We start from the raw sequence: 26,550 nt of genomic DNA on the forward strand, positions 1-26,550 counted from the left end.
AATGTATTTTATAAAGCCCATTTTACAAGAGCAGTCGTCAAAGTGCTATACAGATTCCCAGCCTAAAACCCCAAAGAGCAAGCAATGCAGATGTAGAAGCACAGTGGCTAGGAAAAACTCTGGAAAGGCAGGAATCACCTAGAGGAACCAGGCTCTGCCGGGTGGCGATTATAACAGTACATGGCCATTAAGGCCAGATCGTTCTTAAAGACGTTTAAACGGTCATAGATGACCAGCAGAGTCATAACCAAAGTGGTTATAGAGGGTGCAACAGTAGAACACCTTGTGAGTAAATATCAGTTGGCTTTTCATAGCAGAGCATTGAGGTTGAGAGTGAGAGAAAGAGTTGAAAACAGTAGGCCTGGGACAAAGTAGCGCTTCCAGTGAACAGTCAGAAACTGATATGCAGCAACGGCACCTGGTCTTCATACAATCCATTAGATCAGTCAAACAACTTAATGTCACTTGTCCAAAAATATACCAAAACATTTCAACAACATTCATTCACATCACATAGACACATGCCCTTATGCCTACGTAAAAATGTTTGCCCTTCAATATAATTTATTATTAATTTGATTTGTTTAATCAGAGTCACTGAAAGTTGTTTTTCGAGGCCTTATTATTCAGACTTGATGGTAGATCTTAAGGATTCTCCTGCCTGTGAGTTTTCTAACTTTATGCAGCTCACTCTACCAATCCCTGCTGGTGCCAGAGAGACTAAGGGATCCCCAAACCCAGTGACCTCTGCTACTAGATCACCAATATGTTGCTAGAGGGCAGGACACCTGACAGTCCTGCCTGCTCAGGTCAGAGCCTCTTCAGTCTCTCTCCAAGTGGACAAGAGTGATGAGTGTGTGGACAGTGGTGAGTGATGATATTGAACCTTGAAGATTTACTGTTACTATTGCTTGTTGTTATAATGGATTCTGTGTTATACAAGTCCTTTGCTTATGTCACCATCTCCTTATACAGTCAATATTATTATTGCTTGTGCTATTACTCCTTTTATTCTTATGCAATGTTTATTATGTACAGTATATTCATTAATCTCTCGTCTCTGTACAGAACCACATCCATCTCATATGTCCTCTTGAACTAAAGTTCTCTATTGTAGATAACTCTTGAGGTTGCCTTATTCCTCTGACCGGGACAGGGGTCAGCGAGTCATGGACCAGTCTAACTGGAGAGCCGCTCTCTTTCAGTATCGTATTCTGATGTTACTTACGGTCTTCAAATCAGCTCAGCTCATGATGGAACACTCACATGTACGATCCATAGATTCTCATTCCTGACCCAATCAACTTTTCACTGGCTACTACTGACCCAGATTCTTAATCTCTACCCTCTGGGCTTTGTTTTACAGCCCAAATCCCAAAATAACAGACTTGTTCCTCATGTGAGAGCCAGAGCTTCATCTTCAACACGACTACATCCTTTATCCCATTGAACAGGGATTAGGTCAAAGACAACTAGAGACTTTCCAAGATCGATACTTTGCAGCAGGTAGCCTAGCAGATGTGTCAGACAACCCTCTGCTTTATTCATCCATGTCTTCAGTCTATTAAAGATTAACACTCAGTTCTGATGGTGAAGTCAGTGCATGTATTGTCAGTGTTCCATCTGAGAGATGGGCCTGATTGAATCCTGGAGGAATGATGGTCTCAGGAGGGCAGCTCAGCCACCAACATCAGTCCTTAATCCCCGCCAGCAGGAACTAAAGCAGTCTAACATCTTCAAGAGGCAGACAAGAGGAAACTCCTAATTCCCATACCAGCCTCCATACAATCTCTAGTTTGGGTACTCTGCCACTATTGACAGCAACACAGTGATGTCATCTGGCTTTCCTCCTGTGGGAACGAGAAAGAGATGCGGTCAGGAGGATGAATGGACTGAGTTTGGGAACAATCAAATGTATCATCCCTAATGGAAGGAAAACTTTAAAAAACAAGGGATCAGTCACTTCTTATTCCTCTCTGGGTGTCATTTTCCCTGAAGCAGGGCAGGAATGGAGCCAATGGACTGAAATGAGGACTACCTTGGCTTTGTCTCCAATTTCCACTCACATGAAGTGATAATCATTACCTCTTACATTCAGCCCATTGTCACAGGCAAACTGTGCAAAAGGTGACATGTAGTTGGGGTTGTATGCCAGAACATGGGCCTGCTCTGCAATGCTCCTGGCTGTCTGCTGGATACTCTCATAGTTAGTGTTCTGCAAAAAACAAAATGGAGGATAGTGTTAACATTTTTGGAATGTCTCGTTCCTCCACTTCAATACTCTACTTACTGTAAACATGTTTGTTGCACACAGGTACTGCAAGGATTTATGAGAGGGTGTACCTTCAGTTTTTTCAACTCCTGTAGGATCATGTGTTCGGGCATGTTATCGAAGAGGCCATCTGTGGCTGTGAGAATGATGTCCCCCAACTGGACGTCAAAGGAGGAGCTGTCTGCAGCATCAGGACTGAAGGGGCACAGAGAGACACTGAGTCAGTGTGGAAGTCTTACAAGAGCATATCAACACAACGTAGGGAAATAAGTCTTGCGGCGCATTAGTTACCTGTCATGATTATACAGTGCCTTGGGAAGCAGCCTTAATTCTCTCTGCCCCAGACTCCCCACCAGTCATGGCTGTCATACAAACCATTTGTAACCCAGCAGTCTTTCCATTAAGGCTTTAGTAATACAGGTTTCAAAATAATCATGATTACAATCACAGATTTAGCTCTAAATAAAACAATGAACATCTTGTCTGCCCATCAAGGGCTAAAAATGCTGCCTTAGGCACTTAACCCTAACTGCTCCAGGGACGCCATTAATAACGGCAGACTTTGGCCGTGAGCCCACGGGGGGAGTTGGGATAAGCAAAAAAAACATTTCCAATTCACACATGCGTATAATGTGAAATAGGACAAAACATCTACCAAATTAAAAAACTCCCTGTTCTAGAATACAGGGGTCAGAAAGCCTTTGGGCCAGCAGACCTGGGATTGGCTGCTGTGAAGAGGGCCCTAAGTTAACCCCTCTGTGTGTCTGATGACACTTTGAGCTGGCTAGGACAGTAGCAGGGATCCAACACCCACCCCACACTGGAGTATCTAGCGCAGCTGATGGCATGCGACAGCAGCACACGGCCCCAGCCGCCCCTGGCCTGCATGCACACTGACTGTGGCAGTACTGGACACTCAATAAAGCTGCAGCAAAACTGTACAAACCAGGGAGCAGCTCAAGGGCTGAACCAATGCTGAGACTGAGGGTCTCTGTGCTTCAAAGCCAAACCACAGCTTCTTTACAATACAAAATATGGCTTCGACAGAATCAACTGACCTGTCACTGAGGACAGCCCCCTCTGCCTCAGGCGGGGCGATAGAGAGCTGGAAGGGGGTGTTGAAGTAATGCTGCTGTTCATCGGAGCGGTGCACTACCTCTCCTCCCCGCACCACTAGGAAGCCAGAGTCTCCCAGGTTGGCTGTGTGCAGCCTGTGACTCTGCCGGTCCAGCACCACGATACAGGCCGTGCTGCTGCCTGGAGGGAAACACAAGAGGATGAATATATGGGTGGTGTAATGGGGATTTTAATTTTTGTGCTGTTCTAATAACCAATTTCTGTGTTCATGCAAGTGGCTGGCTGTATAAATGATCACTATCAGTAGCTGCAATTTGCCCAGACCGTGTTTGAGAACGAACAAAATATCTCAGTTTCAAGGGCTCAGCTTAGAGAGAAAAAAACCTTGTGAGGTGTTGGTCTGTCACATGTTATGAAACAGTATTGGTCGGTCACATTTATATATATATAAAAAAAAAACTTCATTTAACTAGGCAATGATTAATTAATGCAAATATAAACTTGTCTGTGTATAGCCGTATATAAGACAATTGCTGGGACTGCCCAGGTAGAGCTCCTGATTGACATGTGTACTATGGTGCATTGAGTTGGTTGGAACCTCTCCAGTGCACTGACAAACAATTCATTTAAGATTGACTTCAGGTGTCCCTGTGTAAGAATTTCCACGACAGTGATTATATCTGTAACTAATGAAGTTAAATAGATTTCTCCCCAATTTCGTGGTATCCAATTGGTCTTGTCCAAACAGTCTGGTCTCATCGCTGCAACTCCCGTGCGGACTCGGGGGAGGTGAAGGTCGAGAGCCGTTCGTCCTACGAAACACAACCCAACCAAGCCGAACTGCTTTTTGACACAATTGCCCACTTAACCCGGAAGCCAGCCGCACCAATGTGTCGGAGGAAATTGTGCGCTGCCCCATCAGCCTCCCGTCACGGCGGGCTGCGACAGAGCCTGGACTTGAACCCAGAATCTCTAGTGGCACAGCTAGCACTGCACCACTCGGGAGGCCTTGGAAGGATAAAATTGAAGGAAACATAAAAGTAAACCGAACTGGCGAAAACATGGCTCTGTGTGCAGCCACACCCTGCTAAGGAGTCATCTAGTTTGGACCACCAGAATGTGCTCCATACAACCCCCTCACGCTCTGACTCTCACTCCCGTTCTTGAATGTTTTTCCAATAGTAATACAATTACTGTTGGCCTCATGACCGCAATTGAAAAATACAACACCAACTTGTTTTTGTCTTCTACATGCGACATGGGATGAAAAAGTACAGACCGAGACAGACCGTTCTGGACTTATTACGCAGTTCTTTCTCCCACATGTTTCTGCCTGCTTCATTCTAGCAAAGCACTGATCAAGACGAGATTCTGGAGCGGAGTTGCAGGTAGTAGGAATAGGCTACTAGTCTTTACATAGTAACAACAAAAATAGTAAGAGGCATGCAGCAGCTGTCTGACTCATGATGCAAATATCCCATCTAAATAGCAGCGCCCCATGCCACTTAATCTAACCACACAGACCGAAAATAACAGCCCATCCCATGACTGTTCCCTCTACTGCAGTGGTTCCAAAATTTTTAGGCCCACGACACCATTTTGATATCTGAAAATTCTTGCGATCCTAAATGTGAAAGAAATGTACTTAACAGCCAATGTTAACTTTTTTATTTGGGGCTATGGTAGTCAATTGAAAAACATTCTAAACCGATTTCTGATTGTGATGGTGTGTTGAGAAGACATACATTTAAATGTGGAGCTGTTTTAGACTAATTTGCGATTGACTGTTTCTTCTCACCACCACTAATGAGATGGGTGTGGCTTGATGCATGTCGCGTTGGAGTTCCGAGTTGGTTGACTTCAAAATGTTCCATTCGAAGCTAGTTTTCGAATGGACCCCCCTCCCAGTTGTTTTGAACGCTGCATTAATTCTCAAAGAGAGACAGCAGGATATTCCCTTGGAGTAAGGAACCAAAACTCCTTCGTAGTGATCCCTGAATCCATTCGGTCACATGACAGCTCGATCAGCTGTTCGATTTCACTTACTGGCATGTCTACTGAGCCAGGATCACAGCCAAACAGATTGGGAAGTAGGTTCCAAAGTGGTCTTCCAAGCGTTGGAGGTGAGCAGTCATTACTCAAGTGGGACACTTACTGATGCTGTTTTCTGTTAGAAACATGCACAGCCGAGGGAAGGGGGCATCATTCGCTTTTGAAAGACTCTCCAATACGAAGAATTCGTTCCTCAAACCACTGATTCGGTTACTTATCTGTAGAATGTTTTTGTATTTCCCCTACATGCTTGCGTTCAGTTTCCTAAATATTCCTTCTAATTACACAGAAAGCCAAGGCTTTTTGTGAATTATTTCTTTATGAACTGTTGTCATTGTGAATGACAACCATTCCTCTCTCAATACAAAAAAATCTTTCCTACACTCCCCCTTGATAACCACCAAGCCTCCATGTGAAATAGAACATTATCATACTCTGATTGCAAAAATATGTGGAGATATGAGAACAGGCTTGTGTGCAGTGGATGTGGTTTGATGTACAATGAACAAAAATATAACCACAACATGTAAAGTATTGGTCCCATGTTTCATGAGCTGAAATAAGATTTTTTTTCCCACATGCACAAAAAGCTTATTTCTCTCAAATGTTGTCTCACAATTTTGTTTACATCCCTGTTAGTGAGCATTTCTCCTTTGCCAAGATCATCCATCCACCTGACAAGTGTGGCATATCAAGAAGCTGATTAAACAGCATCATTACAGGAGGTGCACCTTGTGCTGGGTACAATAAAAGGGCACTAAAAATGCACCGTTTTGTCACACAATGCCACAGATGTTTTGAGGGCACGTGCAATTGGCATGCTGACTGCAGGAATGTCCACCACAGCTGTTGCCAGAGAATATTATGTTAATTTCTCTACCATAAGCCACCTCCAACGTCATTATAGAGAATTTGGCAATACGTCCAACCGTGGGCCAGCAGTTTGCTGATGTCAACGTTGTGAACAGAGTGCCCCATGGTGGCGGTGTGGTTATGGTATGGGCAGACATAAGCTATGGACAAAGAACACAATTGCATTTTATCGATGGCAATTTGAATACACAGAGATACCGTGACGAGATCCTGAGGCCCATTGTTGTGCCATTCATCTGCCGACATCACCTCATGTTTCAGCATGATAATGCACGGCCCCATGTCGCAAGGATCTGTATACAATTCCTGGAAGATGAAAATATCCCAGTTCTTCCATGGCCTGCATACACACCAGAGATGTCACCTATTGAGTATGTTTGGGATGCTCTGGATCCACGTGTACAACAGCGTGTTCCAGTTCCCGCCAATATCCAGCACCTTCTCACAGCCATTGAAGAGGAGTGGGGCAACATTCCATAGGCCACAATCAACAGGCTGATCAAACCTTTGCGAAGGAAATGTGACCACCATTTGCCTCAGGCAGTGCGTCACACCAGATACGGACTGGTTTTCTGATCCACGCCCCCACCTTTTTTTAAAGGTATCTGTGACCAACAGACGCATATCTGTATGCGTCCCAGTCATGTGAAATACATAGATTAGAGCCTAAATAATGTATTTCAATTGTCTGATTTCCTTATATGAACTCTAACAAAGTACAATCTCTGAAATTGTAGCATGTTGGGTTTATATTTTTGTTCAGTATAGTTTACAATCAATTACCTGCTGCAGTATGTCAGTTCTGTGCTCAGCTCTTTTGCCACCAGTTGCTCTCGGTGTATCATACAATGCTTCCATATGGCAGAGGGATACAATGGTCAAGTGCGGCCTTTTCCCATGATCCAAGGATGCTGTCTAGTTGAATTATATACATTTTAGATTTGAATAATCTTTCATTTACAATACCGGTCAAAAGTTTTAGAACAGAGTTAAATTTTTACTCTTCTCTACATTGTAGAATAATAGAAGATGTGTTATGTCATAGCTGTGTTGTGTGTTATGTCAAGCGCAAAAGAAAGTGTTATGAGAATCTTCAAATACCCACCCTTTGCCTTGACAGCTTAGCACACACTTGGCACTCTCAACCAGCTTAAATGAGGTAGTCACCTGGAATGCATTTCAATTAACAGGTGTGCCTTGTTAAAAGTTCATTTGTGGAATGTCTTTCCTTCTTAATGCATTTGGGCCAATCAGTTGTGTTGTGACAAAGTAGGGGGGGTATACAGAAGGGCTATTTGGTAAAATACCAAGTCCATATTACAGCAAGAACAGCTCAAATAAGCAAAGAGAAACGACATCCAATTATTTCTTTATGACATGAAGGTCAGTCATTGCAGAAAATTTGAAGTACTTCAAAAGTTTTCTAGCGCAGTCGCAAAAACCATCAAGCACTATGATGAAACTGGCTTACATGAGGACCGCCACAGGAATGGAAGACCCAGAGTTACCTCTGCTGCAGAGGATAAGTTCATTAGGAGTTGGCAGCCCAAATAAATGCTTCACAGAGTTGAAGTAACAGACATCAACTGTTCAGAGGAGACTGTGTGAATCAGGCCTTCATGGTCAAATTGCTGCAAGGAAACCACTACTAAAGGACACCAATAAGAAGAAGAGACTTGCTTGGGCCAAGAAACACGAGCAATGGACATAAGACCGGTGGAAATCTGTCCTTTGGTCTGATGAGTGCAAATTGGAGATTTTTGGTTCCAACCGCTGTGTCTTTGTGAGACGCGGTGTGGGTGAACGGATGATCTCCATATGGGTATTTCCCAGCGTAAAGCATAGAGGTGGTGGTGTTCTGGTGTGGGGGTGCTTGATGGTGACACGGTCTGTGATTTTCTTAGAATTCAAGGCACACTTAACCAACATGGCTACAACAGCATTCTGCAGCAATACACCATCCCATCTGGTATGGGCTTAGTGGGACTATAATTTGTTTTTCAACAGGACAATGACCCAAAACACACCTCCAGGCTGTGTAAGGGCTATTTGACCACGGAGAAGAGCAATGGAGCGCTGCATCAGATGACCTGGCCTCTACAAATCCCGACCTCAACCAAATGGGGATGGGTTGGGATGAGTCGGACAGCAGAGTGAAGGAGAAGCAGCCAACAAGTGCTCAGCATATGTTGCAACTCCTTCAAGACGGTTGGAAAAGAATTCCAGGTAAATCTGGTTGAGAAAATGCCAAGCGTTGCTATTTGAAGAAACTGAAAAATATTTAAACACTTTTTTTTGCTTACTACATGATTCCATGTGTTATTTCATAGTTTTAACATCTCCACTATTATTCTACAATGTAGAAAATAGTAAAAATAAAGAAAAACCTTTGAATGAGTAGGTGTTCTAAAAGTTGACCGGTAGTGTATATTTAAGGTTATCCACAATGCAATGATTATGATATAAAAAGACGATATGATAGATCTATCCATCTTTATTTTTTGTATATACACTACAGTGCACAAGTTTGGGGTCACTTGGAAAACAAGGTAATTTCTATAAAAAACATACATGAAATGAGTTGCAAAATGAATAGGAAATATAGTCAAGACGTTGACAAGGTTATAAATAATGATTTTTAATTTAAATAATTGTGTCCTTCAAACTTTGCTTTCGTCAAAGAATCCTCCATTTGCAGCAATTACAGCCTTGCAGACCTTTGGCAGTCTAGTTGTCAATATGTTGAGGTAATCTGAAGAGATTTCACCCCATGCTTCCTGAAGCACCTCTCAAAAGTTGGATTGGCACTTCGTACGTACCATACGGTCAAGCTGTTCCCACAACAGCTCAATAGGGTTGACATCCTGTGACTGTGCTGGCCACTCCATTACAGACAGAACACCAACTGACTGCTTCTTCCCTAAAAAGTTATTGCAAAGTTGGGAGCTGTGCTTTGGGTCATTGCCCTGTTGTAGGAGGAAATTGGCTCCAATTAAGTGCCGTTCACAGGGTATGGCATGGCAAAATGGAGTGATCTTCAAGATCCCTTTTACCCTGTACACATTTCCCACTTTACCACCACCAAAGCACCTCCAGACCATCACATTGCCTCCACCATGCTTGACAGATGGCGTCAGGCACTCCTCCAGCATCTTTACATTTTTTCTGCTTCTCACGAATGTTCATCTTTGTGATCCGAACACCTCAAACTTAGATTTGTCTGTCCTTGAAGATTGGAAAAAAGTGTCCTCTGTCCAGTATCTGTTCTTTTTCCCCTCTTAATCTTTTATTGGCTCGTCTGAACATCCCGGAGTTGCCTCTTCACTGTTGACGTTGAGACTGGGGTTTAGCGGGTACTATTTAATGAAGCTGCCAGTTGAGGACTTGTAAGGCGTCGGTTTCTCAAACTAGACACTAATGTACTTGTCCTCTTGCTCAGTTGTGCACCGGAGCCTCCCACTCTTTCTATTCTGGTTAGAGACAGTTTGAGCTGTTCTGTGAAGGGAGTAGTACACAGCGTTGTACGAGATCTTCAGTTTCTTGGCAATTTCTCACATGGAATAGCCTTCATTTCTCAGAACAAGAATAGATTGACAAGTTTAAGAAGAAATTTCTTTGTTTCTGGCCATTTTGAGCCTGTAATCAAACCCACAAATGCTGTAGCTCCAGATACTCAACTGGTCTAAAGAAAGCCAGTTTTATTGCTTCTTAAATTAGAACAACAGTTTAACTGTGCTAACATAATTGCAAGTGTTTTCTAATGATCAATTAGCCTTTTAAAATTATAAACATCGATTAGCTAACACAACGTGCCATTGGAACACAGGAATGATGGTTGCTGATAATGGGCATCTGTACGCCTATGTAGATATTCCATAAATAATCTGCCATTTCCAGCTACAATAGTGATTTACAACATTAACAATGTCAACACTGTATTTCTTATCAATTTGATGTTGTTTTAAAAATGATCATTTTTTTTGCTTCTCTTTCAGAAACAAGGACATTTCTAAGTGACCATAAACTTTTGAACGGTAGTGTATATTTTTTTCCTTCAGATTTTGGCAATTTTCCCACGACCCCATTTTCATATCAGGAGAAAATGGGGTCGTGACCTCTAGTTTGGAAACTGCTGCTCTACTTTAAATGCCTAATCTAGTAAGCATGAGGCTGATACTAGTGATTTATTTTTGCACTAGCCTCCAGGTTCACAAAACAGTGTTCCTCAAGGGCTGGCTTTACTCACCTAGCAGAGGCACTTTGTTCTGTAGGAGCTCGTAGTAGCTGCTTGTGAGGACGCCCACAGGGTTGCCTGGAACAAAGCGCCCCTCCTTTACCAGCCGCTCACACGTCTTCATCAGGGTCCCTGAAAACTGGGATGGGTCCACCCCGTAGTCTCTCCAACCCCCCACTCCATCTGCAACGCCTGAGGAGACCACAAACAGTTTGGTTAAAAAGGAGGATAACACAGGATAGGAAAGAATCAGGATTGGATTATGATTATTCCTAACACTCCTGACTAAGACATTCCCAGAAGACTACAGTTTCTTGGCTGAGACGTTTTCTACAAAAGGAAGAGGTCATATTCGTCGGAAACAAGAACTAGACGTTGTCACGCAGCTGTGACGGGAGAAACAATAGGCACATACACCAAAACAATGCACCAAGTGTACAGCATAACAGTTCTCAGAATAGTTTTTATTTGACCTTTATTTAACTAGGCAAGTCAGTTTAGAACAAATTCTTATTTACAATGACGGCCTAGGAACAGTGGGTTAACGGCCTTGTTCAGGAGCAGCACAACAGATATTTACCTTGTCAGCTCGGGGATACGATCTCGCAACCTTCCAGTTACTAGTCCAACCACTAGGCTACCTGCCGCTCCGAATGAGACAAGGGACACTTCAGATAAACATTTATTTGACCTGCTTATTATTACGAATGGTCAATTTGACAAACAGGCCTATTTCCTGGAATAATCTCCATTGATCATTTGGCCAGTCTGGTACATAAACAACTTTTACTGATAACTATGCAAAAACTGGAAGTTAGACATTATCTGCAGTTGTCAAGTTACATTATCAACAAGCCCCTACACTAGTTTGAGGTCACATTATCCCACTTCATAAAAACATGAAACATTTGTTTTCTCTGGTATTTGAAATGTCCCTCTGCCTAAAGTGTGAGAAGTTAGTCTGGCAGTCCATGGTTTTCCTAGAAAGGCAAGTCTATCCAGCTGCTTCCAGACACTATAAAAAAATCGGCTCTTGCTGTGACCATACAAGGAGGGTTCTCCCTCACTCTCACTGCCAACCTGAGGCTACCGGTAGTGACAACGAGGAGACATGGCATGCCTCACAACTTCCTCCCAAACCACACAGAGAACAACATGTAGCCTCAAGTGGATGGTGATTTTCTATCTAGTCAAGGGGGATTTTCTGGCTTTTGTTATGGCCGGGGCAATTCCACGGTTACAGAATTACGTGGAGACGCTGATGTCTTCCCTTTAAAATGTATGCCAAACTAAAACCAAAGTTCAACAACCAATACAACCCTATGCACAATGACTATTTTGAACAATTGACAAAGTAAATTAAAACTTTGAAAATAATGTTTTAAATGCCGGGAAAAAAATAAAACATATTTTGCAAAACTAACAGAATTACAGTAAAATCTCCCTCAGTTTTATTCTGGTACCAAACTTTGTATCTGCACAGTTCTTCCAGTAAATGTTTTATTTTTTTAATATATATTTTTTTAAGTTTGTGGAAATTGTTAAAAGTAGCCGAACAACAACATCCCAACCGTGAAGCACGGGGGTGGCAGCATCATGTTGTGGGGTGTGCTTTGCTGCAGGAGGGACTGGTGCACTTCACAAAATAGATGGCATCCTGAGGTAGGAAAATTATGTAGATATATTGAAGCAACATCTCAAGACATCAGTCAGGAAGTTAAAGCTTGGTCGCAAATGAGTCTTCCAAATGGACAATGACCCAAAGCATACTTCCAAAGTTGTGGCAAAATGGCTTAAGGACAACAAAGTCAAGGTATTGGAGTGGCCATCACAAAGCCCTGACCTCAATCCTATAGAAAATGTGTGGGCAGAACTGAAAAAGCGTGTGCGAGCAAGAAGGCCTACAACCCAACTCAGTTACACCAGCTCTGTCAGGAGGAATGGGCCAAAATTCACCCAACTTATTGTGGGAAGCTTGTGGAAGGCTACCCGAAACGTTTGATCCAAGTTAAACAATTTAAAGGCAATGCTACCAAATACTAATTGAGTGTATGCAAACTTTGACCTACTGGGAATCTGATGAAAGAAATTAAAGCTAAAATAAACTAAACTACTATTATTCTGACATTTCACATTCTTAAAATAAAAGTGGTGATCCTAACTGACCTAAGACATGGAATTTTCACTCTGATTAAATGTCAGGAATTGTGAAAAACTGAGTTTAAATGTATTTGGCTAAGGTGTATGTATACTTATGACTTCAACAGAGAGAGAAATATACACACACACATTACCCTAAAAAGGCGTCAGCATGCTTCAGCTCGCCTGGCGCCTAGTCGAACTTTAACGAGTGTGTTTGCATACTCACTTAAAAAGACCTTCGCTTGAAAAATGAGAAGACACGCAGCAATAGTACTGTTTGTCCATTGAGACACCATAGCAACTATATACTTCCTCAAAATAGTCAGAATTTGATTGGACGTTTTTGCCCAAAAGATTTTAGTCGCGCAATTTACCATTAAGATGTTTGGTGCAGTATTTTTCAATATAAACATATGCATGAAAGCAAGTTGTCACTCGTTGAATGACAAATACTTTATTGAAGAATCTCCCATGTTGACCAATCACCGACAAAGAGGTGTAGACTTTGGTGCCGAACTTTAGCTTTATTTTGCCACTTACCTGTATATATGAATGTTTTGTAACAGTGTTCTCCTGAGGTCCAGGACCAGTTAGGTACACCCTATATATTGTGGCCTGGGGTAATGTGTGAATGAAAAACCAAATCTGTCTGAGATGGACTAGTTGTAGCCTACATAGTAAAAACTAAATAAGCAAGAGAATAAAAGAAAAGGAAGCCCGCCCCCCCATTCACGTCGCCGGGCTGTAGATGAGTGGTTTGAGAGCTTAAAGTTCCTCGGTGTCCACATGACTAAGGATCCATCAAGTTCCACAGCTGCACCATTGAGAGCATCTTGACTGGCTGCATCACCGCTTGGTATGGCAACCGCTTGGCATCCGACCCCATGGCGCTACAGAGGGTAGTGGGTACAGTCTAGTAAATCACTGGGGCTGAGCTCCCTGCCACCCAGGACCTCTATGCCAGGATGTGTCAAAGGAAGGCCATAAAAATGGTTAGACTCCAGCCACCCAAGTCATACTGTTCTCTCTACTACCGCACGGCAAGCACTACTAACGCACAAAGTCTGGAACCAACAGCACCCTGAACAGATTCTACCTGCTAAATAGTTTCGAAGTTTACCAAATAGCTACCCGGACTATTCTTTTTATTTTCTTTATTCATCACATACGCTGCTGCTACTGTTTTTTATCCATCATGTTGCCTAGTCACTATTCCTAGTTATACACAGTGTACAAAACATTAAGAACACCTTCCTACTATTGAGTTGCACCCAGAACAGCCTCAATTTGTCTGGGCATAGACTCTACAAGGTGTCAAAAGCATTCCACAGGGATGCTGGCCCATGTTGACCCCAATGCTACCCACAGTTGAACCAAGTTTGCTGGATGTCATTTGGGTGGTGGACTATTCTTGATACACACGGGAAACTTGAGTGTTAAAAACCCAGCAACGTTGCAATTCTTAGACACACTCAAACAAGTGCACCTGGCACCACACCCCTCAAAGGCAGTTAAATATTTAATCTTGCCCTCTCACCCTCTGAATGGCACATACACAATCCATGTCTCAAGCAAAAGGTTTAAAAATCATTATTTAACCTGTCTCCTCCCCTTCATCTACACTGATTAAAGTGGATTTAACAGGCAATATCAATAAGGGATCATAGCTTTCATCTCCAGGAAAGAGCAGGTGTTCAATGTTTTGTACACTCAATGTGTGTACATATAGTGCATTCGGAAAGTATTCAGACCCCTTGACGTTGTCCACATTTGACACATTACAGCCTTATTCTAAAATGGATTACATTTTTTTAAAAATCCTCAATCTACACACAATACCCCATTATTAAAGCAAAAACAGGTTTAGATTTTTTTTGCAAATTTATAAAAAATAAAAACAAATAGCTAATTTACATAGGTATTTAGACCCTTTGCTATAAAACTCGAAATTGAGCTCAGGTGCATCCTGTTTCCATTGATTGGAGTTGATTGGCGTCCACCTATGGTAAATTCAATTGATCGGCCATGATTTGGAAAGGCACACCTGTCTATATAATGTCCCACAGCTGACAGTGCATGTCAGAGCAAAAACCAAGCCATGAGGTCGAAGGAATTGTCCGTAGAGCTCTGAGACAAGATTGCGTCGAGGTACTGATCTGGATTGCGTTGAGGTATCGTTCTTGGTCAGGGAGGTGACCAAGTACCAGATGGTCACTGACAGCTCCAGAGTTCCTCTGTCCATAAGGACAACCATCTCAGCAGTACTCTGCCAATCAGGCATTTATGGTAGAGTGGCCAGACAGAAGCCACTACTCAGTAAAAGGCACATAACATCCTTCACATAACAACTCTTTGGCCTGAATGCCAAGCATCATGTCTGGAGGAAACCTGGCACAATTACTACGGTGAAGGATGTTGGTGGCAGCATCATGCTGTGGGGATGTTTCAGTGGCAGGGACTGCAAGACTGGTTAGGATCTAGGGAAAGATGAATGGAGCAAAGTACAGAGATCCTTGATGAAAACCTGCTCCAGTGCCCAGGACCTCAGACTGGGGTGACGGTTTACCGTCCAATAGGACAACGACCCTAAGCACACAGCCAAGATAACACAGGAGTGGCTTCGGGATGTGGCCTAGCCAGAGCCCAGACTTGACCCTGATCACAAAAAAAGCTGTGCAGCGATGTTCCCCATCCAACCTGAAGATCTGTAGAGAATAATGGGAGAAACTCCAAATACAGGTGTGCCAAACTTGTAGCGTCATACCCAAGAAGACTCGAGGCTGTAATCGCTGCAAAAGGTGTTGTGTAGACTAAGGATTTATTTAATCCATTTTAGAATAAGGCTGTAACATAACAAAATGTGGAGAAAAAAAAGCAAGGGGTCTGAAAACTTTCCGAATGCACTGCATCTACCTCAAACATTGAATCGGTACTTTATATAGCCAAGTTATCTTTACTCATTGTGTATTTATTTTTCTCTTTGTATTATTGGGACTGGCCAGTAAGTAACTATTTCACTGTTAGTCTACACCTGTTGTTTACAAAGCATGTCACAAATAACATTTGATTTTAAGTCCTAAACAATTGCCAATACTCTCCATCTGTCTAATATATTTCTTAATGTGTCCATAAATGGTTATGGCTGCCCCCCTCTCATTACAACTCTGACTTCCAGGACCCCTCAAAGGGGAGCAGAACAAGGCTGATACTAATGAGATGGCAATGATGGCAGATAGCCCAGTAAGCAGTAAAAAAAATGATTGGCTTGAAGCTAAGCGAATAGTTGTTAACGCATTGGTCATTACAATAAAAGGTTGTGTCCCTGTTTTTAATTTGTATTGTTTGACAATATACAATACTAAGGTTACAAACTAGCTAGCAAATGTGCACTGTCTGGCCTGTTAGCTAGCTATCGAGCAAGCTAAACAACCTGACAGGTTACATCATCACTTTACAGAATAGTTGTATTTTTTGCCAAATTAGTTTGTTACTCACCCAAAACATCGGCAGATCTATGTCGGGCAATAAAGCAAGCGTCGTCGCCATAGCACATCCCTTTCTTCAAGATACCTTTTCGAAAATCCTTCCCAAACCCACATCTAGCCGTTACCAGGCTGTAGTCACCGCTATCCGTTTGAGAGAGTCCGCCAATAACAGCTCTGGCAACAAGTCTACCGTACGAAAGTACGGAGAACATCACATACACACTAACTCGTACTAATGCGCCAAGCTAGCTAGTTTAGCGCCGACGTAACCACACAATATTGTCTTGCTAGCGTTCTACTGTGATGCTTGGACTAGTCAGCTAGATAGCCTGACAATAACATTAGCCACGCACAGACAAAGCCGCGCGCAAGCTGATGTGATAACGCCTCCAGACGAGACGTGTATTCTTTAGTCTGGAGAGTTCTTGCAAATTTAGTGACGCCTGTGCAGTAATTCAAAGGAGATCACACACCCAGATCCCAAGAGACGTTCCAAGTTTGTCATAGCCATCGTGCCTGTAGAACAGCCCACATTATACACATCTGCGACTGGGGGAGCGAGCCAGAGTGATCTACTCTGTTGTGGTCTTGTGACTGCTGACGTCCACCTCATTACTTCTTCTTCGAGGAGGTTTCACGGCGGCTGGCATCCAATATATTGCATTACCACCACCTGCTATATACTTTGCTTGACAAATAAATAAACACATACCATAACACTACACTAACAAAAAAGGTTATAATAATACCACCCTACTCCACTATTTTAATAGATTTAGTCCTACCTCATGCCAAGTGGATTAGGGGTCTAAGGCACTGCATCTCAGTGCAAAAGGAGACACGACAGTCCCTCATGAGAATCCAGGCCTAATCACATCCGGCCGTGATTGGGAGTCCCATAGGGCGGCGCACAATTGGTCCAGCGGCGTCCGGGTTTGGCCGGGTTAGGACGCAATTGTAAATAAGAATGTGTTCTTAACTGACTCGCCTTGTTAAAGGTTAAATAAAACATAATGCCAACAAACTGAAAGCATGGGACATCACTTAATTAACACACCCTGTAACTCCTCGGATGTCAAGTCTCTCACACCCAAATACCTCTCTGCAGCTACCACCACAACCTCAATTTTCTGCGACTTACGTTCCATCCCTGCAGTATAGTTGATAAACATTGCTATAAATGCTAAAAATCCACTCTTACTGAAACATATCTCTTGTTGGCCTATCCCTCTTTACTGGTACAGATCTACTACTCACACCACCCATCTTCACTGCCTCAGCATGACAATTTATGCACTACTCTAAGCCTGGAAACCTCAACCTGCCTCTCTCGCATAGGACATTTCTGATCCCCAGTCCATGGACACCCCTACAATTAACACATACCACTACTTTCCCCAATGCTACACATTCCTTTGTCTCATGCCTTTCTGCACACTTATCACACCTAGGAACCTCCCTCCTACACACAGCTGCCACATGCCCATAAGCTTTTTATTTATTTTATTTTTTATTTAACCAGGTAGGCTAGTTGAGAACAAGTTCTCATTTACAACTGCGACCTGGCCAAGATAAAGCATAGCAGTGTGAACAGACAACAACACAGAGTTACACATGGAGTAAACAATAAACAAGTCAATAACACAGTAGAAAAAAAGAAAAAAAAGAGTCTATATACATTGTGTGCAAAAGGCATGAGGAGGTAGGCGAATAATTACAATTTTGCAGATTAACACTGGAGTGATAAATGATCAGATGTTCATGTGCAGGTAGAGATACTGGTGTGCAAAAGAGCAGAAAAGTAAATAAATAAAAACAGTATGGGGATGAGGTAGGTAAATTGGGTGGGCTATTTACCGATGGACTATGTACAGCTGCAGCGATCGGTTAGCTGCTCAGATAGCAGATGTTTAAAGTTGGTGAGGGATATAAAAGTCTCCAACTTCAGCGATTTTTGCAATTCGTTCCAGTCACAGGCAGCAGAGAACTGGAAGGAAAGGTGGCCAAATGGAGGTGTTGGCTTTAGGGATGATCAGTGAGATACACCTGCTGGAGCGCGTGCTATGGGTGAGTGTTGCCATCGTGACCAGTGAACTGAGATAAGGCAGAGCTTTACCTAGCATGGACTTGTAGATGACCTGGAGCCAGTGGGTCTGGCGACGAATATGTAGCGAGGGCCAGCCGACTAGAGCATACAGGTCACAGTGGTGGGTGGTATAAGGTGCTTTAGTGACAAAACAGATGGCACTGTGATAAACTGCATCCAGTTTGCTGAGTAGAGTGTTGGAAGCTATTTTGTAGATGACATCGCCGAAGTCGAGGATCGGTAGGATAGTCAGTTTTACTAGGGTAAGTTTGGCGGCGTGAGTGAAGGAGGCTTTGTTGCGGAATAGAAAGCCGACTCTAGATTTGATTTTAGATTGGAGATGTTTGATATGAGTATGGAAGGAGAGTTTACAGTCTTACCAGACACCTAGGTTCTTATAGATGTCCACATATTCTAGGTCGGAACCATCCAGGGTGGTGATGCTAGTCGGGCATGCGGGTGCAGGCAGCGAACGGTTGAAAAGCATGCATTTGGTTTTACTAGCGTTTAAGTTGGAGGCCACGGAAGGAGTGTTGTATGGCATTGAAGCTCGTTGGGAGGTTAGATAGCACAGTGTCCAAGGAAGGGCCAGAAGTATACAGAATGGTGTCGTCTGCGTAGAGGTGGATCAGGGAATCGCCCGCAGCAAGAGCAATATCATTGATATATACAGAGAAAAGAGTCAGCCCGAGAATTGAACCCTGTGGCACCCCCATAGAGACTGCCAGAGGACCGGACAACATGCCCTCCGATTTGACACACTGAACTCTGTCTGCAAAGTAAATGGTGAACCAGGGAAGGCAGTAATTAGAAAAACCGAGGCTACTGAGTCTGCCGATAAGAATATGGTGATTGACAGAGTCGAAAGCCTTGGCCAGGTCGATGAAGACGGCTGCACAGTACTGTCTTTTATCGGTGGCGGTTATGATATCGTTCAGTACCTTGAGCGTGGTGCATCCGTGACCAGCTTGGAAACCAGATTGCACAGCGGAGAAGGTATGGTGGGATTTGATATGGTCAGTGATCTGTTTGTTGACTTGGCTTTCGAAGACCTTAGATAGGCAGGGCAGGATGGATATAGGTCTGTAACAGTTTGGGTCCAGGGTGTCTCCCACTTTGAAGAGGGGGATGACTGCGGCAGCTTTCCAATCCTTGGGGATCTCAGATGATATGAAAGAGAGGTTGAACAGGCTGGTAATAGGGGTTTTGACAATGGCGGCGGATAGTTTCAGAAATAGAGGGTCCAGATTGCCATGTCCAGCTGATTTGTACGGGTCCAGGTTTTGCAGCTCTTTCAGAACATCTGCTATCTGGATTTGGGTAAAGGAGAAGCTGTGGAGGCTTGGGCGAGTAGCTGCAGGGGGGGGGAGCTGTTGGCCGAGGTTGGAGTAGCCAGGAGGAAGGCATGGCCAGCCGTTGAGAAATGCTTGTTGAAGTTTTTGATTATCATGGATTTATCGGTGGTGACTGTGTTACCTAGCCTCAGTGCAGTGGGCAGCTGGGAGGAGGTGCTCTTGTTCTCCATGGACTTCACAGTGTCCCAGAACTTTTTGGAGTTAGAGCTACAGGATGCAAATTTCTGCTTGAAAAAGCTGGCCTTTGCTTTCCTGACTGACTGCGTGTATTGGTTCCTGACTTCCCTGAACAGTTGCATATCGCGGGGACTATTCGATGCTATTGCAGTCCGCCACAGGATGTTTTTGTGCTGGTCGAGGGCAGTCAGGTCTGGAGTGAACCAAGGGCTATATCTGTTCTTAGTTCTGCATTTTTTGAACGGAGCATGCTTATCTAAGATGGTGAGGAAGTTACTTTTAAAGAATGACCAGGCATCCTCAACTGACGAGATGAGGTCAATATCCTTCCAGGATACCCGGGCCAGGTCGATTAGAAAGGCCTGCACACAGAAGTGTTTTAGGGAGCGTTTGACAGTGATGAGGGGTGGTCGTTTGACTGCGGACCCGTAGCGGATACAGGCAATGAGGCAGTGATCGCTGAGATCCTGGTTGAAGACAGCAGAGGTGTATTTGGAGGGCCAGTTGGTCAGGATAATGTCTATGAGGGTGCCCTTGTTTACAGATTTAGGGTTGTACCTGGTGGGTTCCTTGATGATTTGTGTGAGATTGAGGGCATCTAGCTTAGATTGTAGGACTGCCGGGATGTTAAGCATATACCAGTTTAAGTCACCTAACAGAACAAACTCTGAAGCTAGATGGGGGGCGATCAATTCACAAATGGTGTCCAGGGCACTGGTGGGAGCTGAGGGGGGTCGGTAGCAGGCGGCAACAGTGAGACTAATTTCTGGAGAGAGTAATTTTTTAAATTAGTAGTTCGAACTGTTTGGGTATGGACCTAGAAAGTATGACATTAGCTTGTGTTACTGTAATTTAATGATGCCAATGTGTTTTCATTCATTGAAAACCCTTAATCTATTTTATGAGAATTTGTAAGATTCTTGTTTGCATAAAATAGACGGAGACCAGTCTTTCAATAATAGGTAACAGAATTTATTCTCGGAGTGCGCTGCCACTTTACCACGAGCAACAGTTTATATACAAATCATGACGTCATTTCAAGAGAGCAAAACAATTCACATTTCTTGCCCCCCCAATCACAAGACTACTTCTGGTTACCCTCACCGATTCCACAGCACCCGACTATGTTTTTACCCACCCTGAAACCACAAATGGATCAGCCAAAAAGCAAGGGTCCACTTTTTCCAAAAACTTCACTCCTACTATCACATACTCCGCTTTATCCTGACCCTCGGTGTAAGCCTCTGGCTCCGAGAACTTCACCACACCTAACACCTCCAATACTTCACCCTCATTCACTTCCATGTATCCTCCTGTCTTCCTAGCACTCTGCTTACAATTGCTACCATTTAATAAGCCATCTCCCTTTTTCTGCTATTTTTAACCGACTCAAGCTCACATTCTTCCTCCCTCACTCTCTCGTAGACCTCTGCCGCTCTCTTTCCCTTCATACTCCTCCGTATTCCAAGTATACGTCTCCTTATGATAATACTGCACGTCCCATGACATAAATATTTTCTTGCTTTCTCAAGGAACGCCATTTACCCGGCTGTCACAATCTCACGAACCCCTCGGGATGTAGCGCTAAACAGTGCATCCCACTTATAATGCAGCTGCTGATGTTATTCTTTATCAAACGCTGTCGTGACACTTTTCAATTTCAAACATGCGCGCTTCCCTCTGCGAGGTGCACATTTAACTCCCATCTCATTACGCAATTTGAGTTTCCTTATAAGGTAATCGATTCTGACACTTAATCATCCATTACTTTTCAGGTTTTCAATACATTTAAACTTGTTTAAATACGTTTTAAAATAATTAATTTCATATTTATGAAACTTTGATGACAGAAAAGCATGATGACTTCTTTGCCGAGCGAGGGTTAGTCTGCTGGACGAAGATTTTGCTGGATTTTTGGCACCTCCTTGTGGCAGTAATGAAAATGTCTACTTCGAGGCCCACCAGACTTTAAAATTGGGGACCCCCCCTTTTCACCTGTCTGTCTGCTAATGCTACCCAGTCAGTTCTGTCAAGAGTGGTTTAAAGTGGCAATATTTCAATAATAAAGTCAACTTTTTGTGTGAAGTCAGTTATATTAAGACTAATGTAAGGGATTTGGTTACCTTCAATAAAATGTTATGAAAATTGTAGGTAAACTGCGTTTAGTTGCGTTTACCCTCCACTAGGCCTACACCACTGCCGGTAGCCTACCCTCTCAGGAGAGGCACCCATGAACACACGCAGAACAGGTAGCCTTCTTTCAATATAATACACGAGTTGAATCAAACCATGTTTCCGCCGTAGTTTATGAGTTGTCCATAATTCATGAGTTGAATGTTTGGAGTCTTCACAGATCCTGTAACATAAAACACCACATTTCTTTCCTTACATTAATGGCATGACCCTGTTATTTTTAAATTATTAAAATTATTAATAATGATCAATTATTTAACAATTGAATTAGAACATTGAACTTAAAACCTGTATGATTCCTGGATCTAAGTGTAACTATGGAAATAATACAGATACATAAATGGTCTACTTCTTCTGGCCACAGATGGCACAGACAACACCAATACATGCGCGCAGTAGAAAAACAAAGCAATGAGCCTCTAAACAGCTGACTGACAAAGGCAAACAATGATAAATCAATGGATAAATCGAATGCATTGCAATAAAGGCTATTTTTATCAACGGCGCATGGCAAACAAATGGTGAAAATGTTGACTGAACAAAAATATAAATGCAACATGTAAAGTGTTGGTCCCATGTTTCATAAGCTGAAATAAAAGATCCCAGGAATGTTCCATACGTACAAAAATGTTATTTCTCTTAAACGTTGTGCACAAATTTGTTTACATCCCTGTTAGTGAGCATTTCTCCTTTGCCAAGATAATCCAGTCAACTGACAGGTGTGGCATATATAGAAGCTGATTTAACAGCATGATCATTACACAGGTGCACCTTGTGCTGGGGACAATCAAAGGCCACTATAAAATGTGCAGTTGTGTCACATAACACAATGCCACAGATGTCTAAAGTTTTGAGGGAGCGTGCAATTAGCATGCTGACTGCAGGAATGTCCACCAGAGCTGTTGCCAGAGAATTGAATGTCGTTTTAGAGAATTTTTCAGTACGTCCAACCGGGCCTGACAACCGCAGACCACGTGTAACCACATCCATCCAGGAACTTCACATCCATGATAATGCATGGTCCTATGTTGCAAGGATCTGTACACAATTCCTGGAACCTGAAAATGTCCCGGTTATTTAATGGCCTGCACAATCACCAGACATGTCACCCACTGAGCATGTTGGGATGCTCTGGATCAATGTGTACGACTGCGTGTCCCAGTTCCTGCCAATATCCAGCAACATCGCACAGCCAAGGTATCTGTGACCAACAGATTCATATCTGTGTTCCCAGTCATGTGAAATCCAGATTTGGGCCTAATTTCCAGCTTCCAAGAATTGTGTACATATCCTGACGGTGCCGGAGAAGATGGCTGATATTTTACGTGCTCCTAACCAATTGTGTTTTTATGTTTGTTTTTTTGCGTTATTTGTAACTTATTTTGCACATAATGTTGCTGCTACTGTCTCTTATGACCGAAAATAACTTCTGGACATCAGAACAGCGATTACTCACCACGAAATGGCAGAAGCTTTTTCCTTTAATGAGCCTGACGAGCCCAAATTGAATGACATACTGCTTTCCCGGGAACGGGCCCAAATCCCTGTCATTTGCGTGAAGCGACAACAGAGAAAGAGGACAGAGGTCGGGCTGCCTTCTGAGAATTCGTAGGCGATCTAATAAAATCCCCCCTGCCTTCCGTTCTACTAGCTAACCATTGGAAAATAAAATTGACAATCTACGAGGAAGATTAACCTACCAATGGGACATTATAAACTGTAATATCTTATGCTTCATGGAGTTGTGGGTGATCGAAAACATTATCAACATACGCTGTATCGGCATGATAGAACAGCGGCATCTGGTAAAAAAAGGGGTGGCGGACTATGCATATATGTAAACAACAGCTGGTACATGATATCTACGGAAATCTCGAGGTTTTGCTCGCCTGAGGTAGAGTATCTCATGATAAGCTGTAGACCACACTATCTACCTAGAGTTTCAATCTGTATTTTCCGTAGCTGTCTACATACCACCACAGACCGATGCTGGCACTAAGACCGCACTCAATGAGCTGTATTCCGCCATAAGCAAACAGGAAAATGCTCAACCAGAGGCGGCGCTCTTAGTGGCCGGGGACTTTAATGCAGGGAAACTTAAATCTGTTTCACCAAATTTCTGTCAGCATGTTAAATGTGCAACCAGAGGGAAAATAACTCTGGACCACCTTTACTCCACACACAGAGACGCGTACAAATCTCTCCCTCACTCTCCATTTGACAAATCTGACCATAATTCCATCCTCCTGATTCCTGCTTACAAGCAAAAATTAAAGCAGGAAGCACCAGTGACTAGATCAATAAAAAGTGGTCAGATGAAGCAGATGATAAGCTCCAGGACTGTTTTGGTAGCACAGACTGGAATATGTTCCAGGATTCTTCCTATGGCATTGAGGAGTGCACCACATCAGTCATTGGCTTCATCAATAAGTGCATTGTTGACGTCATCCCCACAGCGACCGTACCACAACCAGAAGCCATGGATTACAGGCAACATCCGCACTGAGCTAAAGGCTACAGCTGCCGCTTTCAAGGAGTGGGACTCTAACCCGGAAGCTTATAAGAAATCCCGCTATGCCCTCCGACGAACCATCAAACAAGCAAAGTGTCAATACAGGACTAAGACCGAATCATACTACACCGGCTCTGACGCTCGTCGGATGCGGCAGGGTTTGCAAACCATTACAGACTACAAAGGGAAGCTGCCCAGTGACACAAGCCTACCAGACGAGCAAAACTACTTCTATGTTCGCTTCAAGGCAAATAACAATGAAACATTCATGAGAGCACCAGCTGTTCCGGACGACTGTGTGATCACGCTCTCCGCAGCCGCTGTGAATAAGACCTTTAAACAGGTCAACATTCACAAGGCCGCAGGGCCAGACAAATTGCCAGGACGTGTACTGCGAGCATGCGCTGACCAACTGGCAAGTGTCTTCGCTGACATTTTCAACTTCTCCCTGTCCGAGTCTGTAATACCAACATGTTTTAAGCAGACCACCATAGTCCTTGTGCCCAAGAACACTAAGGTAATCTGCCTAAATCAGTACCTACCCGTAGCACTCACATCTGTAGCCATGAAGTGCTTTGAAAGGCTGGTCATGGCTCACAGCAACACCATTATCCTAGAAACCCTAGACCCACACAAATTTGCATACTGCCCTAACAGATCCACAGATGATGCAATCTCTATTGCACTCCACACTACCCTTTCTCACCTGCACAAAAGGAACACCTATGCGAGAATGCTATTCATTGACTACAGCTCAGCATTCAACACCACAGTGCCCTCAAAGTTCATCAATAAGCTAGGGACCCTGGGACTAGACACCTCCCTCTGCACCTGGATCCTGGACTTCCTGATGGGCCACCCCCAGGTGGTAATGGTACGTAACAACATATCCGCCACACTGATCCTCAACACAGGGGCCCCTCAGGGGTGCGTGCTCAATCCCCTGCTGTACTCCTTGTTCACTCATGACTGCACGGCCAGGCATGACTACAACACCATCATTAAGTTTGCAGATGACACAATGTCGAGACAGCCTATAGGGAGGTCAAAGACCTGGCCGTGGTGCCAGGACAAAAACCTCTCCCTCAACATGATCAAGACAAAGGAGATGATTGTGGACTACAGGAAAAGGAGGACCGAGCACGCCCCCATTCTCATCGAGGCTGTAGTGGAGCAGGTTGAGAGCATCAAGTTCCTTGGTGTCCACATCACCAACAACCTAACATGGTCCAAGCACACAAAGACAGTCATGAAGTGGGCAAGTCAAAACCTATTCCTCCTCAGGAGACTGAAAAGATTTGGCATGGGTCCTCAGATCCTCAAAAAGTTCTACAGTTGCACCATCGAGAGCATCCTAACTGTTTGCATCATTGCCTGGTATGGCAACTGCTCGGCTTCCGACCCCAAGGCACTACAGAGGGTAGTGCGTACGGCCCAGTACATCATTGGGGCCAAGCTTCCTGCCATCCAGGACCTCTATACCAGGCGGTATCAGAGGGAGGCCCTAAAAAAATCCAGCCACCCTAGTAATAAACTGTTCTCTCTGCTACCGCACGGCAAGCGGAACTAGAGCACCAAGTCTAGGTCCAAGAGGCTTCTAAACAGCTTCTACCCCCAAGCCATAAGATTCCTGAACATCTAATTAATGCCCCCCTTTACACCGCTGCTTCTACCTACATGTACATATTACCTCAATTACCCCGACTAACCGATGCCCCCGCAAATTGCCTCTGTACCGCTACCCCCTGTATATAGTCTTGCTATTGTTATTTTACTGCTGCACTTAAAACTACTTGTTACAAAAATCTCTCCCTCAACGTGATCAAGACAAAGGAGATAATTTCTTATACATATTTTTTAAACTGAATTGTTGGTTAGGGGCTTGTAAATAAGCAATTCACTGCAAGGTCTACACCTGTTGTATTTGGCGCATGTGACTAATACAATTTGAGTTGGTTAATATATTTTCCATTGTATAATTTCCTTATATGAACTGTAACTCAGTAATATCTTTGAAATTGTTACTTTTATATTTTCATTCAGTGTTCAAAGGAAAATCTATGCTTTTAAAGGAGCTTAGCTGAGGCCAAAT

General features: G+C 43.4%; 1 protein-coding gene across 1 annotated transcript; it reads right to left on the reverse strand.

The window, feature by feature from the left end:
• Positions 1–226: 226 nt before the first annotated feature.
• On the reverse strand, positions 227–16,773 carry LOC112248358 (protein phosphatase PTC7 homolog). The gene is made up of 6 exons (XM_024417312.2): positions 16,146–16,773; positions 10,521–10,700; positions 3,331–3,529; positions 2,344–2,467; positions 2,086–2,215; positions 227–1,850 (listed from the first exon to the last, which is right to left on the reverse strand). The coding sequence occupies exons 1-6, from the start codon at positions 16,345–16,347 to the stop codon at positions 1,792–1,794; spliced, it is 894 nt and encodes a 297-aa protein (XP_024273080.1). The 5' UTR covers positions 16,348–16,773; the 3' UTR covers positions 227–1,791.
• Between the last annotated feature and the right edge of the window lie 9,777 nt (positions 16,774–26,550).

The sequence above is a fragment of the Oncorhynchus tshawytscha genome, linkage group LG04 (assembly GCF_018296145.1).
Source record: "Oncorhynchus tshawytscha isolate Ot180627B linkage group LG04, Otsh_v2.0, whole genome shotgun sequence".
Taxonomy (NCBI): domain Eukaryota; kingdom Metazoa; phylum Chordata; class Actinopteri; order Salmoniformes; family Salmonidae; genus Oncorhynchus; species Oncorhynchus tshawytscha.